The 15,689-nt window shown below is 42.8% G+C and overlaps 1 protein-coding gene across 38 annotated transcripts in view; it reads right to left on the bottom strand.

Annotated features, from left to right (window-relative positions):
- Positions 1–667: 667 nt before the first annotated feature.
- The window catches only part of MAPK10 (mitogen-activated protein kinase 10), a 454,812-nt gene continuing 439,790 nt past the window's right edge, over positions 668–15,689 (bottom strand). For 19 of the 38 annotated variants that reach the window (XM_084973649.1, XM_084973657.1, XM_084973655.1 and 16 more), the window contains one exon: positions 668–5,468. In XM_084973649.1, coding sequence (XP_084829775.1) covers positions 5,326–5,468 — 143 coding nt within the window. In that variant the 3' untranslated portion in view covers positions 668–5,325. Of the gene's footprint in view, positions 5,474–15,689 lie in introns of all 38 variants that reach the window. The other 19 variants (XM_084973669.1, XM_084973666.1, XM_084973661.1 and 16 more) reach the window with 1 other exon arrangement.

The raw sequence follows: 15,689 nt of genomic DNA, 5'->3' as shown, positions 1-15,689 counted from the left end.
GGAATTCTGATAAATTAACTGAAGTAAAATATTTAACCCTGTCTTATTCACCTAGTGCTCCCAGAAAATATTTTTTTCCTTTTCACAGATTTTATACCTTAAAGGAAACTTACCAAATTGCTGATGTACCATAAGTATCCTCAGACAGAACTGGAGGTCACTTTTTTTTTTTTTGTCTTTTTGCCTTTTCTAGGGCTTCACCCACGGCATGTGGAGATTCCCAGGCTAGGGGTCGAATCGGAGCTGTAGCCACCGGCCTACACCAGAGCCACAGCAACGCCAGATCCAAGCCACGTCTTCGACCTACATCACAGCTCATGGCAACGCCAGATCCTTAACCCACTGAGCAAGGTTAGGGATCGAACCCGCAACCTCATGGTTCCTAGTCGGATTCGTTCACCACTGAGCCACGATGGGAACTCCTGAAGGTCATTTTTAGAAGAAACCAACCTCAAAGGAAAGCACAGCCTTCCGCACAGCTGCGTACATGTAACACACTCATTACCCACAGGGAGAAAGCAGGTGGTTCCTCATTTCTTATTTATTCCCTCTCACAGTCAGACCACACAGTGAAATCTGAGGTGCTTCAGAGCTACCGTCAGGACATGAAACCCAAGGCAACAAGCAGCACGACAACCACTGGCAACAGGCAAACTCCAACAAAGTCTGGGTTTGGATTTGGTTTTATGTCGCGGGAAGCAGATTTGCTCTGGTTTTAATAATTCATAAGAAACAGAAATCACAACGTATCGATTCAGTATCCACCCACAAAGAGATCAGAAAAGCCAAAGTTCTCCCCCATTTGCCTTCTTGTTCCATCAACATTTTCAAAACAAAGGGGGGAAAAGAAATGCAAAAGAGAGCAAGAGAGAGAACACAGAAATGATTTAAATAATTTCAAATCCTCATTAAACATCACTGAAGTGCATTTGATCCATCAGGCTGACTTTTAGTTCTCACCACTAAGACCCTTGCAAAGCCACTGGACGTGCATTGTTCTGCCTTCCAGGGCTGATCTCGAACCGCAAGGGTGAGATGTGAATGAATGTGTGTGCGTCTTAAGTCCATTTGATAAACACGGACACGGGACAATGCTCATCTTTTGTAATAGTCTTTGGAGTCCAATCATGCAGAATAACAGGCAGGTGCAAGTTAGGTCCTGTTGCAAGACAGACATGGCAAGGTGAACAGTTTAATGCTAACTAGGGGAGGGAGATTTGTGTCCACTGGAATATACTGGCCATTGGTCCCACATAATCAAAAGTTAGATGCACAGGAGTCCATATACAGGCAAAGGCCTTCCATTTCAGCTTGCTGACCAAAGAAATGGGTCAAAGTGAGCCATTTCAGACAGTGAAAGAACTGTCCAAGTGCTAAAAGAAATAACAAAATCTTATAATCTCATGGAAAATAATCATTATAACTATTTACACTGTAGCTTGGTTGCTGTTCTTACAGAAAGGAGTTTCTACACTTGGTTCAGTGATATCTGTGGAAAGTGACCTCAAAATGCATGTGAGGTATTCTGAGTGGGCTGGGGATTCCTCTTCAGACCCAAAGTGGTTGGGATCCAAGATTCCTAGGGTAATTTAATTCCTTACTCTGAGCTATAGAAGATACATTTTTCTGCAAAGCCGGCTGAGAGCATTGTTTACAGAGCATAATGCTTTTAAGATTTAGATTATAATATGTTAAGAGAATGAAATAGAAATAGATATTGCATAATTTAGAGTTTGCAATGACTATTTAAAATTTTAAGAGTTTTGCTAATCCCCCCCACTCAGCAGGTCATAAAAGGATGTACGTAATTTCACCTATTCTACTATTGCATTTGTTAGGACTTATTTCTGATTTACCAGTCAGCTGCCATCAGCATCCTTAGGAAATATTTTTCTGACAAAGGCGACAGATTAACAGATATGCAGCTCCTTGGCTCTCAGTTAAATCGTTTAATTGGAGGGAAGTGACCAGGCCCTGGTCTGTCTGAAAGTACGTTCCCCCAAAGCTCGGTCATCGGATTCTTGAAGATGCAAGATTATTATCAGCTTTTATTCCTTAAGAAGAAATTGCATTATAAGGCCAATGCTTCTCTTTTTAACACATTGGCCCACAAATACATATAAAAATATCACAGTGGGAGCGGGGCTTTTGTGAAGCTCTCCCAGCAATCTGCTTCCTCCTGCACGTGGGCACACATTCATCCTTCCTACAAAATACTACAAAACATTCTTTAAGGATCACTGTGAAACGACGTGCCACATAGGCAGTGACAGGAGGCTAGGCTTCTCGGACTGTCAACTTCCCATTCTGAAAGGAGCCCCAACCACAGGCAGGACCCTCACTTTTTTCCAAGAATATATGGTCCAGGGGACTTGGCAATTCCCTTGGAAGTAACAGGTGACTATAGAGAAAACCATTTGTTGTTGCTATTGCTTTTTAAGAAAAAAAGACTCAGTGCAAAACACACTATACTCTGCAAATCTGGTAATCACAGACACTACGGTAAAAAGGCCCCAGGATGGTGAAGCTCTTGGTGGGCTTTTGAAATGATGATTCTCTTTGTTGGCCCATCACCTAGCTTGCTTTGATAACCTCGCAAAATCAATCCTATAAGCAGTCAAGAAGCGAACCCTTAGTTCAATTTGCACATAATAGTTCAATCCGTGAAGGATTTGCTCAATCTTTTTTCTTGCCCATCGGGGAGGTCTGCCTCCAGAGAGCCATGCAGCAGGAGAGATCAGGCTGGGAGAGTTTCGGGGAGGTAGCCATAGCAGGGGAGGGGCACTGGCTAGTTCCTGCCTGGTCTCATCTGAGTGGGGAAAAAAAAGATCCCTTCCGCAAATGTGAGAGAGTCTACCTGTCAAGCACGTCTAAGAGGCTGGCTGGAGATGTTCTATCTTCTGATGTCATTTTATGGCTGATGAAATTTCCCTTGCGACTCACTCTCTCTCAATAGCTGCCTGCTCTCTGCACTTGATCCCATGTGGCTAAAGAGCTGGGAGTGGAGGGGCCACAGGAAGAGCAAGAGAAGAGCACAGAGAAAGGAGTGAAGATGCAGGAATACAGAGGAGAGCTGCTTTAAGAAAAAAAAAAAAGGGGAAGGGAGGAACACTGGGGGGAGTAAAAGTGGGCGTGTGTGAATGGGGAAGCATCTTAAAACTCAGGTTGTCGGCAATAATAGCCAAAAACAATGGCAGCGAGATGGAAACATGGGGCCACTTCTATTCCCGGAGACAGGCTGCACAGTCTAATGATTTTTCTCTCCACTTGAAACAAGGGACCTCTGGCCAGGACTCCTACTGTGTGAAGCAATCCCGCGGCGAGGGAGGGGACTGACTATTGCTGGACGAGACACAGCTTCCCCACGGCTGGGTTTCAGGCAGTGTTCAGCGCCCTGGCGTTCCCACCGGCTGGGTTTTCAAGGGGGTTCCATTTGCCAGTCATCTCACACGCCTCAGCCACCCTTCCACGGGGTCCCCTTCTTCTTCAGGGGGCACATCAGCCCCCTGATGAGCCCCAGAACCGCCAGAGGGCAGAGAGCTGTGCTGGATGCTTCACCAGACTGAGGAAGAGGAGAAGCCCCGACCCGGCCCCGATGTTTGCTGAGCAGTCACCCTGGTGTCCCCTGGCAGACACCGCAGGATGCATCACAGTGTCTGCTTACGTGCTCAGTAGAGCACGTTCATTTAATCTGAGCTAAACTGGGGAGATGCTGCACACCTCCGACGGAAATGCGTCATGGCTTTTAAGACACTCGTATTGCTAAAGCAGTGTATTTAGCAGCAGTACCTCCGGGGCAGAGTTGTTGCTGTCACATCAGTTGTGGTACAAAACTCGGAGGATCAGCCCTCCTTGGATGGTTGAAATTTATGGACATGAATAAATAAACATGAACCACCAGCCACACTATGGAGTTGGGGAAACCCCTGAGGAATGTCTGGGGCAATGTTTTCAGATGCTGACCTGAGGCTCGCCCTGGGCTTCGGGTATTTTTAAAATGAATTGTTACTGTGTTTAAACACCAGCAGAGGGAAGTAATAGTTCCTCTCAAAAGAAAACCCTGGCAAGGTATACACCTGGAAAGTGGCACACTCACGGAAAACTCGCCCCACAATCTGAAAATAGCCCAGGGAGGCTCATTTTCTGTTCAGGATACCAGGGGAAGGCAAGCCCACTCTGTTTCAGGGAGGGATCCTTGACCCCAGATATGTACACAACCCTGCCTCACCGCCTGTCACTCTCTGTCCGGTTGTGACACATAATTGGTCAATGACAGATGGGGTCTCCTTTCCAGAGTGCCAGTGTCACTGTCCCCCAGTCTCTGAGTAATACTCTCCTGTAGGTCTTCCTCCACACGGCAACTCTACCCTCCAGCCTCGTCTACCCACTCGCTATCAGAGAAAAGACCCTCAGCTTTTATCCCTACCTTCCTCCCAAAGGCCAAGCCATCTAGTGCCTGGAAACTGTAACCCCTCCCACCCCACACTGTACATAAGCATCACATATGTTCTTTCTACGAATTGGTATACAGGTGCCATTTAATCAGTTCAAATTTGGAAGCTACATCTTCAAGGGTCCAAGAGAGCTCACTCCCCCCGTAACCCCCCCTTTACATGATTTCTTATAAGACATACAGCTTAATCAATTAACAAACTAAATAGCTTATATACTGGCAATATATTACAGATGGGCTTATGTCAGAGTAATAGATCACATGAAATGGACCGTGTGGTACCCCAGTGCCTGACGTCTTGGTAGAGCCCTGAGGACGCTGACAGTAGCATCTCTAAGTGAGTGGTGCTGTGTGAATACAGACACATGCGGATCTGTATCTACATCCATCTGACTAGGCCAAGAGGAGCAGGTAGATGCAAGATAGAGACACACACATGCTGGATGAGGCCACTGCAAACCTTGTCATGCCATTTGAAAGGGCAGTTACGGGTCGCTGGTTCTGCAGCCATCAAAATTACACTTTATGGAAAAGGCTTCTCTAATTGTGTTGGATTTGCCTTCTGTAGTAAAAGCATCATTGGAAGAAGACCAAAGCAAAGAGCAACTAGAAGTTAAATAGACGTTTGGCTTAGCTGCAACACAGAACTCTGGAGAAGAAGCAGGCTGAAAGATTCGTTTCAATTTTTAGGCTTGGATTCTCTCCCTGGCCATTTTCTTGTCGTGGCGTGTCTGCGTGTGTGTGTGTGCGTGTGCGTGTGTGTGTGCATGTGCGTGTGCATGTGCATGTGTGTGTGTGTGTGTCTGTGTGTGTGTGTGTGTTCCACCACGTCATCTCCTGAAGAACGCTGGGTTTCGCAGGCAGGCGGCTAGTCACCTGCAACAACCCAGGGGTCCCGCCGAGGCTTCCAGGCTGCTGTCAGTGTCGGATGCCAGGGTCTGGTCGGTGGACATGGAGGAGATGTCGTTGACAGAAGAGGAAGGAGGGAGACTCTCACTGCTGTTCACTGCTGCACCTGCGCTAAGAAAATGAAGACCAACATGACTCAATCTGGAACTAGACTCAGCTGGATGTCACTCAGGAGGCAGGCTGGGCAAGTGCGGCAGGGGATGTCTGCTCCCTCACTCATCTGACCAGCCTTCATGGACCAACTAATACAGAGCGCTATACTAGGTGGTGAAAATTCAGATAACAAGGCAGCATTTCAGGGCACAAGTTATTCACAGGCTAAATGGGAAGTGTCCAATCTCACGTCACTCGTAATGCTCTGGAAAGAAAATAAAAAATAACCCCTCCCCAAACACACTAAAGCCCCCAGTCACCACTTGCATATGCATTGCTATAATGCAATTGGCCTTGGGTGGAGCCAAGGCACATGCATTTTTTAAGAACTCCGCAGAGACTGCGGAGTCAAAGACTGAAGACCACTCTTCAATGGAGAAGGCAAAGGAGCAGGACCCTTTAAAGCATTGTCTGAACCTGGATGCTTTTAACTCAGGGAGCTTTGGAAACAAACACATGTAAGGCTCCTATCCCAGAAATATGGGCTGAGGTGAAGGCAGAAATCGGAATTACTTGGAGGCCACAGCTCTAGAGACAGGAAGGTATATTAAGTAAATATTATTACATACTCATTATTTGACATCGAACTTAAAATCCATATCAAAAAGCCACGTTGGACTGTGGCTGAAAGTTACCATAGACCAAAAAAGGAATAAGAGCCAGAGCACAACTGTGTCTACTTTCCAGCAGGCTTGCTTACCTGGGACTCTCCAAATAAGAACTCTGAATTATTCATTTAGATTAACATGAAAAATTTTAAAAAAAAGTGTATCTGCTATGTGGAGCCATAAAGATTTTGAACCTCTGAGAAGAAACTTGCTCATGATAATCACTCAGTAAAGACGTGCAGAACTGCAGCAGCTTTGAGGACCACAAAGGAAAGATGAGTCAGCAGCACCATAAAACGGAACCGCCAGAGCATCCTGGAAACGGTCCCTGTGATTCGTCTCTTTGTCGATGGTTTATACTCAAGCAATGTGAGTGGTGAAATGCATGTTTTGTGAAATAGCTTGCTATGAAAATGTCTAGTAGAATAGGAGATAAAGAATTCTCACTAAATCATAACTTGAGTAACTACGGTGTGCAAAATATACTTGGTGAAAACTGTAAGTTAGAGCAGTATCATCACGTAGATCTAACTAATCAGAAAAAATCTAATGAAGTGGAGAAGTTAACACAATCTCCTTCTTCCTGGGCGAGACATTTCTTGCCTGTGGGGAAAAATGTGATTAAAATGTGACCGTATCTGCAGAGGATCCACACACCTCAACTAAGACAGATCATACATACCATATACACTTGCAAAGTTTTTGTTTGTTGATTATAACTATTTTATATAAATCATGAGAAAAATATAAAATAACACTGATTTAAGATAATATTGATAAAAGATAACAGTATGCCCTGATCCTTATATCAATAATAAGAACTATTAAACCCTTGGAATATTTTCTTTCTTGCCTTTTTGCTGGGAAGTTTCTCTGTGATTATTTAATGTTTACCATGATATTTTCACGTTCCAGAGCCTTAGGCATTTTTCATGTTACTTAAACATATCAGTACCTCCTACTCTTAAATGTCTATAGATTTTTTAGATCTGTCTTGTTAACATCTTCCTGTAAATAATTTTGCTCTCCTTCTTTGAACAAGATATAAAGTTATCTGGCTTCAATTTATTCCAACTTGAATTCTGTCCTTTACAGAGACGGCACAGACCTAGTTCACTTCCTCTCATGACGTATGCAAGCAGATTTCATGCGCTGCCAGACAACCCTTGGTTATACAGCCCAAATGCCCAGCTCTCTTTTACCCCTCAACTCTAGATTAAATTCTGCCAGCATCCTCATGTTCTCCCATCAGCTTTGATCTCTAGTGATGGAGCATCACTGTGATTCTCAGAATCATCTTTAATTTTTCTAAATCATTATTCAAGGGCAGAGAAGAAAACTAGAACAGGATTCTAACGAAGGCTCGACTAATGGTTTGCAAACAGAATGAAACTACTATCCATTTATCTCCTGGACAATTACGCCTATTCTACAGATGGCTTTCAAATCATGCTACTAGGGTTTAGACTTTGGTTTGACTTGAAATATAAAATGTTGCCCATATGCCTTTGAGCAATGGCTTCATTGGGATATAATTCATAAATGTAATTTGCACAAGTCACTGTTTTGTTTTTTTTTTGTTTGTTTGTTTTTGTTTTTGTTTTTTTTGTCTTTTTGCTATTTCTTTGGGCCGCTCCCGAGGCATATGGAGGTTCCCAGCCTAGGGGTCGAATCGGAGGCATAGCCACCGGCCTGCGCCAGAGTCACAGCCACGCGGGATCCGAGCCGCGTCTGCAACCTACACCACAGCTCACGGCAAGGCCGGATCGTTAACCCACTGAGCAAGGCCAGGGATCGAACCTGCAACCTCATGGTTCCTAGTCGGATTCGTCAACCACTGCGCCACGACGGGAACTCCCCACAAGCCACTGTTTTTTAGGATAGTCACAAAGTTGTACAAGCATCACGACAACGAATTTTGTAATGTTTTCATCACCCCAAAAGGAAATGCTATGCTCCATCTTTTCCCACCTAGCCCTAGGCAATGACTAACCTGCTTTCTGTGTCCACACAATAGCCTCTGGCGGACACATTAGACAAACGGAATCACAGCATATGTCATCTTCCTTTCACCTGGCATCATGTGCTCAGGGGTCGTGTGCAGCAATACGTCGTTCCTTTTATGCCTGAATGATACTCCCCTGTATGAATACATCACTTTCGTTTCTTTATTTATTAGTTTCTGGTCTTCTGATGGGCGTTTAGGTTGTTTCTCCTTTTCGGCTATTGTGAATAATGGTGTCATGAACATTCATGTACAAGTTTTTATTTCTCCTGGGTAAATAGCTCAGAGTAGAACGGCTGGGTCATAGAATAACTACGTTTAATACTCGAGGAGCTGCCAAACTGTGTTTCAGAGTGGCTGCAGCAGTTACATTCCTACCAGCAGGGCATGCATGCTCCAATTCCCCGCTCTCCTCTCCATCACTTCTTGTTATCTGTCTTTTTGAAGGCAGACATCCTAATGTATGGGCAATGGTATCTCATTGTGGTTTCTTTGCATCTGCTTTAATGAATAGGACACTTAATAGATCAAACGGTGACATACACATCTGAGGATTATAATTAAACATCTGTGTCAGCAGGGAAGTTTTGCTCTTGTGTTTTATTTAAATTACGACAAAATAACCAGATTGAAAGTTTTAAAATAAAGTTTTGGCATAATGCAGACAAAAAACTATCTTAAAATAGTCCCGGTATTCTCCTGAAATAGGCTTTTTCTCCTTTCCTGGTTGGAACTGATTATGGGAACATGTTCTAATTGTTGTAATAAAGCTGAGTACGGATTCAAACAAGGGGAGATAAGACGTAGCTGAACAACACAGACGTGCTACTGTATAAAACAGATGATTAACAAGAACCTACTGCGTAGCACAAGAAAATCTACTCAACAGTGCGTAATAACCTATATGGGAAAAAAGCATGGGTGTATTTACATGTACGATTGATTCACTTTGCTGTACCCCTGAAACCAATACAACATTGTAAGTTTGGAAATTAGGCTCCCTCATAAGAACTATGTTTATAAATAAACCCTCAACAATGGCAGCTAGAGAAAAGACAGAAAAACTATTAAGGAAATTTCTCCAGTAAAATGCCAACTGTATCACATCTATAAATAATTCTGGATGAAGGCAGCAAAAGCCAGAGAAGCCTTTTTTTTTTTTTTTTTTTTTTTTTTTTTTTGTCTTTTTTGTCTTTTTAGGTCTGCACCTAGGGCATACAGAAGTTCCCAGGCCATGGGTCAAATTGGAGCTGTAGCTGCCTGCCTATGCAACAGCCACAGCAACACCGGAGCCGAGCCAGGTCTGCGACCTACACTTACAGCTCACGGCAACACCAGATCCTTAACCCACTGAGCAAGGCCAAGGATTGAACCCAAGTCAGGCTCATTACCGCTGAGCCATGATGGGAATTCCTTTTGTTAAAACATTTTAAAAAATTTTTTTCAGAGAAGCTTTTAATAAACTCTTCAAATACAGGAGATCGCACTGGAGGTTATGCTTATGAAATACACTGCATTCTTCCTGCCCCAATTTATTTATTTATTTACTTCCTTCCTTCCTTTTTTATTTAATGGCCACCCCTGCAGCCTATGGACGTTCCCAGGCCAGGGATCGAACCTGAGCTGCAGCTTTGGCAACACTGAATCCTTTAACTCACTGGGCTCAGCCGGGAATCGAACATGTGTCTCAGCAGTGACTCAAGCCCCTGCAGTAGGGTTCTTAACCCACTGTGCCACAGTGAGAACTCAAGCACCTATTTTATAATCAGCATATTTTCAACACATTTTGGAATCATTCTCAGTGTCAGGGCATACGCAGAGTTTTGTCAGATGATTATTTCATGTCTATGTTTCCCTTGCTTTTTCTACTTCTTTCAATATCTTTCTCTGTTTCTCCTATCTCCTTCAATTTCAATTCTTGAGGGCAGAAAAATACTCAGTTTAACAAAGTTTGGAGTCACTTTTGCGTGTACTCTCCCAAAGCGGTTGGGTGAGAGGAAAGCAAATCTCTCCCTGCTATGAAACTGCTGAAACTGGGAAAAGCCTTTGGGTTCTAAGGGAAATCACTTTATTGTAGTTGTCTTTCTTCTCCTTTTGTTCACCTGCTGCCCTTCTTTCTATGAGGCCCATCTCCATGTCAGAATGACCCTGCCATTTGTTTTGTCAATGCTCAATGCAAATTATGGTGGGTATTCACCTATCCCAAGTTCAGAATCTAAACTGTGTTTCCAGGGTTCCATAGATTATTGTTTCTGACTTTTTTTTTTTTTTGCAAACAACACACATTTATTGAAAAGAGGTCCCCTCTTCCAATGCTTCCCCTATAAAGTCCCTACTTCAGTCCCTTGTTGTACAGGAAGGCTTCTCCACATAGAGCTATGGTGGGAGCGAAATGCGTCCTGTCTGGCAGTGTGGTCAAGTGGCTTTTCGTGGCTTCTGAGTTAACTACTAGCATTTCATCCCAACTCTGCCTTCATTGATGTCAGGTCAGTAGCTTGAAATTGGTCACAGTGAGAATATTTACACCACAGAAATTATTAAATGCTATAATCAGTCCTTTTTTTTTAAAAAAAAAAAAGAGAGAGATGCTAAACATTAAGAAATCCCCCACTATAACATAAAAAAAAAAAAAACCTTTGCTTCTGTATGACTTTTTCTATTGCACTGTAACATATGCTTCCTTTCTTTGGCCATACCCATGGCATGTAGAAGTTCCTGGGCCAGGGATCGAATCTGCACCGCAGCTGTTACCAGAGTCACAGCAGTGACGACACTGGATCCTTAACCGGCTTAGCCACGGGGGAACCCCAACATACGCCTCCTTGACTGCAGAATATGGAGAGGGAGGGGCTCTATATTTAATCACCCAAAGAGCCTTATCTTCCATTTAGACATTCCAAAACTCTCTACCCGTTCTGATGCTAAGCATACTTATCTCAAGTGAGTCGCTGTTATTTATGGGAGGTTTCCTTGTAGAAAGAATGGGGGTGGGTGCATGGGAGAGTTTTTGTATTAGATGATCTCCTAGTTTGTTCTAGCTCTAACATTCTATAATAAATGCTTTTAGAAGAACATTAATTTCTATTCATGGACTGCTTTTCCCTCAGCCGTCTTTACAAATCAATTCAGAAAGCAAGCAGCCATGCTATTCTTGAAAATAAATCACTATGCAAGTGAAATCATACAGCAGAGGGGAGGACAATTATTTATTTAGAAATGTATCTGAAGCTCAGATTTATTTCTTATTGATATACAACAATTCCATCAATAAATTTCAAACCTATGTATTATTCTGCAAATGCACATTTAACTTCCTATTTACATTTTTAAAGCATCACTAAAACATGAGAATTTTGTCACTGAGAAACTGCTTTAACTTATTCCCTTGCTGCTGGGCTCCCAGTATTGCCATGACTGAATATTAAGGGAGTCTATGTTGTAATATTACTTCATTCTGGCTATTTACAAGATAAAATGTGATATGCAACATTCATGAGAAAAAGTAAACATAACAAAGAATGCAAAAAAAGTTGACTTTTCAAAAGTTTTCTTAATAATTGCTTTTATGGTTTACTGCATATATATATACCATGCGCGTGCGCGCACACACACACACACAGAGGTGTGCTAATAAAAATTTAACAACTGGGAAGACTGGCTTGATTTATAGTCAGCCAATTTCTATGTCTTAAATCCTTAAATCCTGCATGGTGGGTTTCAAGCTACCAACATGAGGTCAACAAACTCATAGCTGGGTGCACACAAGTGACTCTCGTGAGTTGGTAGAGTCACCTGGCACATGGCTGTCCCATGTCTCTATATGATGCATACAAATGTATCATACATAAATATGTCACATGATATATATTATACATGTGACTTCTCAAACTTAAGCCGGAATATTTTCCTTTAAAATCATGTAGTAAAAGATTGAATCCACAATCATTTCACCTATACATTGTGTAAGCCAGTTAACTATAGTTTAGAGCATGTGTAGAAGATACATAATTTAGTATTGTTACAGGTAGTTGGAATGGGTAAAAAATAATCTGGCCTTCTCACACACATGTAGAGCTTAAGCAGCATGTTTTAGAATTAATCCTTAACATATTAAGCTGAATAGGTCTGCAAAAAATATTCAGGAATATACATTTCTCCAAAATGAATACATCAAACAATCACCTGAAAGCAGCGAACCTTTATCTGAAGCATCAGCAAATGCCAAACACAACTTTCCGTGCACTTGGCTCATTTATTTCCATGATGATTAGTAGGGCAAATAAACATTCACTGGCATAAAAATGCACTAAATTGCCTACTGTCTTGAAGCTATAATCCTGTCTTGAATTCTGTCTTTGGAATAGCACCAAGAAACATGTTGAGAGAGGGCCTGAGCAGCAATTTTCAAATTCATCAATGCTTATCGAGCCACTATTATGTGTAAGGCATAGCACTCAGGCACTGCTTGGTGCCCAAGGATGAACGCGTACAAGCTTTCTTCTTGGGGATTCACAATCAGCAAGGGCAACAAAACAAAGACTGTATTCTCTGGGAAGATACGAAAAATCGTTGGGAACAGACATTGTTGTAGGGAAAAAACGGGGCACCGGAGGATGGTTATGTGCCCGCTCGCCCCTGAGTCCCTGGGATGGGCTTCTCAGGGGAAAGAATTCAAGAGCGAGCCACAGTGAAGTGAGCAGGAAAACTGAGAGATACACACGCCGTAGGCAGAGTGGGGCCATCTCAGAAGGCAGGAGCAGCCTGAGGCATGTGGCTGGTTAGTTTTTATGAGCTGGGTAATTTCATAGGCCAAGTGGGAGGAATATTCTAACTACTTAGGAGAAGGGGCGGGGATTGTTAGGAATTGAGGCATCGGCCAGTTTTTGACCTTTTATAGTTGGACTCTGAACTGCCATGGTGCTGGGGGTCATTTAGCTGCTTACGATGTGTAATGAGGCTCCAGATCCACTGGAAGTCAAATCTTCCACCATCTCGGGTCTAATAGGTTCTACACGGTTTTTGTAGTGTCCTGTCCTTAACAGTTGCGTCACTCTTTTGTTCCTAATGGTTGTGTCACCCTTTTTTTCTTTTTCCTTTTTTTTTTTTTTTTGCTTTTCGGGATATGGAAGTTCCCAGGCTGGGGGATGAATCAGAGCTACAGTTGCCACCCACAGCTACAGCCACAGCAACTTGGGATCCGAGCCGCATCTGCGACCTACACCACAGCTCACAGCAACACCAGATCCCTAACCACCAAGTGAGGCCAGGGATTGAACCCGCATCCTTATGGATTCTAGTTGGGGTCATTAACTGCTGAGCCATGAAGGAAACTCCTGGTTGTGTCATTTCTTTTAATAGCTGTGCCCTGCCCCCTTCCTTCCTGTTTCAATATGAAAAATATTGGGGGACAAGGCGGTATTCGATGACAGAACATTGCTGAATGGGCAGTCTTCCAAAAGGTAGGGATCCAGTCAAGTAAGACAGTGGTAATTAAGAAGGACCCTTGACTGGGTGTAGTGTGAGGGTGGAAAAGTGTGGCATATATTACAGGCAGCCATCATGCCAGGGAGAGCTTGCTAGGCTTAAAGTATGAATGATGCAAAGCCATTGGAGGCATTGATCAGTAAAATTCTTTTTTTCTTTTTTTTCTTTTTAATGGCCATAACCATGGTTTATGGGAGTTCCCAGGCTAGGAACTGAAGCCAAGTCACAGCTGCAACCTATGCCAGATCCTTCAACCCACTGCACCAGGCTAGGGATGGAACCCATACCTCCACAGCGAGCCGCTGCAGTCAGGTTCTTAACCCACTGTGCAACAGCAGGAACTCCCGTGCAATTCTTGATCCATGTACAGTTTTAAAAGATCAACTTAGGTGGAGACGGAAGCTTGGAAAATGATTTCAGGAAAGCTTTCATCATAGCGGTGGTAACACAAAGGGACAGTAGTGATCAGAGGTAAGATATTTTGCAAGAAAAACCTTTAGGATGCAGAGAGTGATTCTTAGGCACGAGGTGAGTATGGACTAAAACATCAGCCAGGGGTTTCAGGCTGGAAGGCTGAGAAAACAGAGCTGCCATTAATAGAAATGGGAGGGATTTCCCTGGTGGCAAATGGGTTAAGGATCTGGTGTTGTCACAGCTGTGGCACAGATTCAATTTCTGGCCCGTGAACTTTTGCATGCTACAGGTGGAGCCAAAAAAAAAGAAAAAAGAAAAACATTTTATGCTGAGAGAGTAAACCCAAAGAGGGAGGATGTGTTTGATTTTCAACAAATTCAACCTGAGTTGGCAGCAGTCTCATGCCTCTTGGCCCAGTATTCCAGCTTCTCTATGACTTAGTTATATTCACCATTAAGTCATTTAGGGGAATTCATTTATTTTCCAGTCCCTCCAGAAACAGAAAACTGCTATATGAACTAGTCTTTGGCTTTTTTCACCTGAAATATATTTCTTGCAAAGCTAGAAGGGTTTACTTGATCAAGACTTGAGTCCATCTAGTCAAAGCATATAGAAAATAAACGTCAATAATCTTGGATACTATTCAGGAAAATTATCCAACACCTGGGACTAGTGCAAAAAAAAAAAAAAATGACCATGTAAACCTTTCATATCATGCTTGAGCTTTTTTTTTTTTTTTTTTCTTTCTAAGGCTGCATCTGCCACACATAGAAGTTCCCAGGCTAGGGGTTGAATTGGGGCTGGCTCACGCCACAGCCACAACCACACCAGATGCAAACCCTATCTGGGACCTATGCCACAGCTTGTGGCAACACTGGATCCTTCAACCACTGACTGAGGCCAGGGATCAAACCCGCATTCTCACAGCCACTATGCCGGGTCCTTAACCTGCTGAGCCCACAAGGGGAACTCCTTAAGCACTTTTTAATAATCCTTCCTAAGGGTCATCTGACTATTCTGTGGAATATTATTTGACTTAATATTCTCAGTTAGCGTCCAGACAGTTTGCAACACTGCAAACCTGTAGAAAATTGATCAAATAAAACTCTTTTTTTTTTTTTTTTTCTGTCTGGTAGGAAAGATAACCACAAAGATAGGTTTGGTTGTCCTATAAGACATTTACAGGTTTTAGTTTAATTTAGTAATCTTATTTCAGTATTCTTTTTTCCACGGACTACATAAATCCTGATTTTTCATATCTTCATGGAACTAATTTTGTCATTTTGCCATTGACTTCATTAATGAGTTGAAAGAAACTTCTGCAGGCAATCATTTTCTTTTTGCATAAGAAATACAGTTTTAATCATGAAAGTACTAAGCTTTGATAATACACAAACTTTGTTCCCTTACCAAATATTGAAACCTTTCTTCACCTGGAAGACCACGCCTCCCATCCTTTTAAAGATCATTTGATCTCACTTTGCCCTCCTTGAGCTGCACAGTTTGCATTAAATGTATCACGGGAATAAGGAGATTTTTATAGAAGTGTTGTGGAAGGATTGATAGAGAATTACAGATTTTCATGTCATCACAGCTTAACTATTGTGGAGACCTGACTGGAACAGAGGGAAAAGTGGCCGGGTGGGGTGTCCTGGAGCGGGTG

The sequence above is a fragment of the Sus scrofa genome, chromosome 8 (assembly GCF_054392235.1).
Source record: "Sus scrofa isolate SSC_HxYL_T2T_F1_AM1 chromosome 8, Sscrofa_HxYL_maternal_Yorkshire_Landrace_v2.0, whole genome shotgun sequence".
Lineage (NCBI taxonomy): Eukaryota > Metazoa > Chordata > Mammalia > Artiodactyla > Suidae > Sus > Sus scrofa.
The sequence above is the reverse complement of the archived record's forward strand: the minus strand, read 5'-3'. Positions and strand labels throughout refer to the sequence as shown.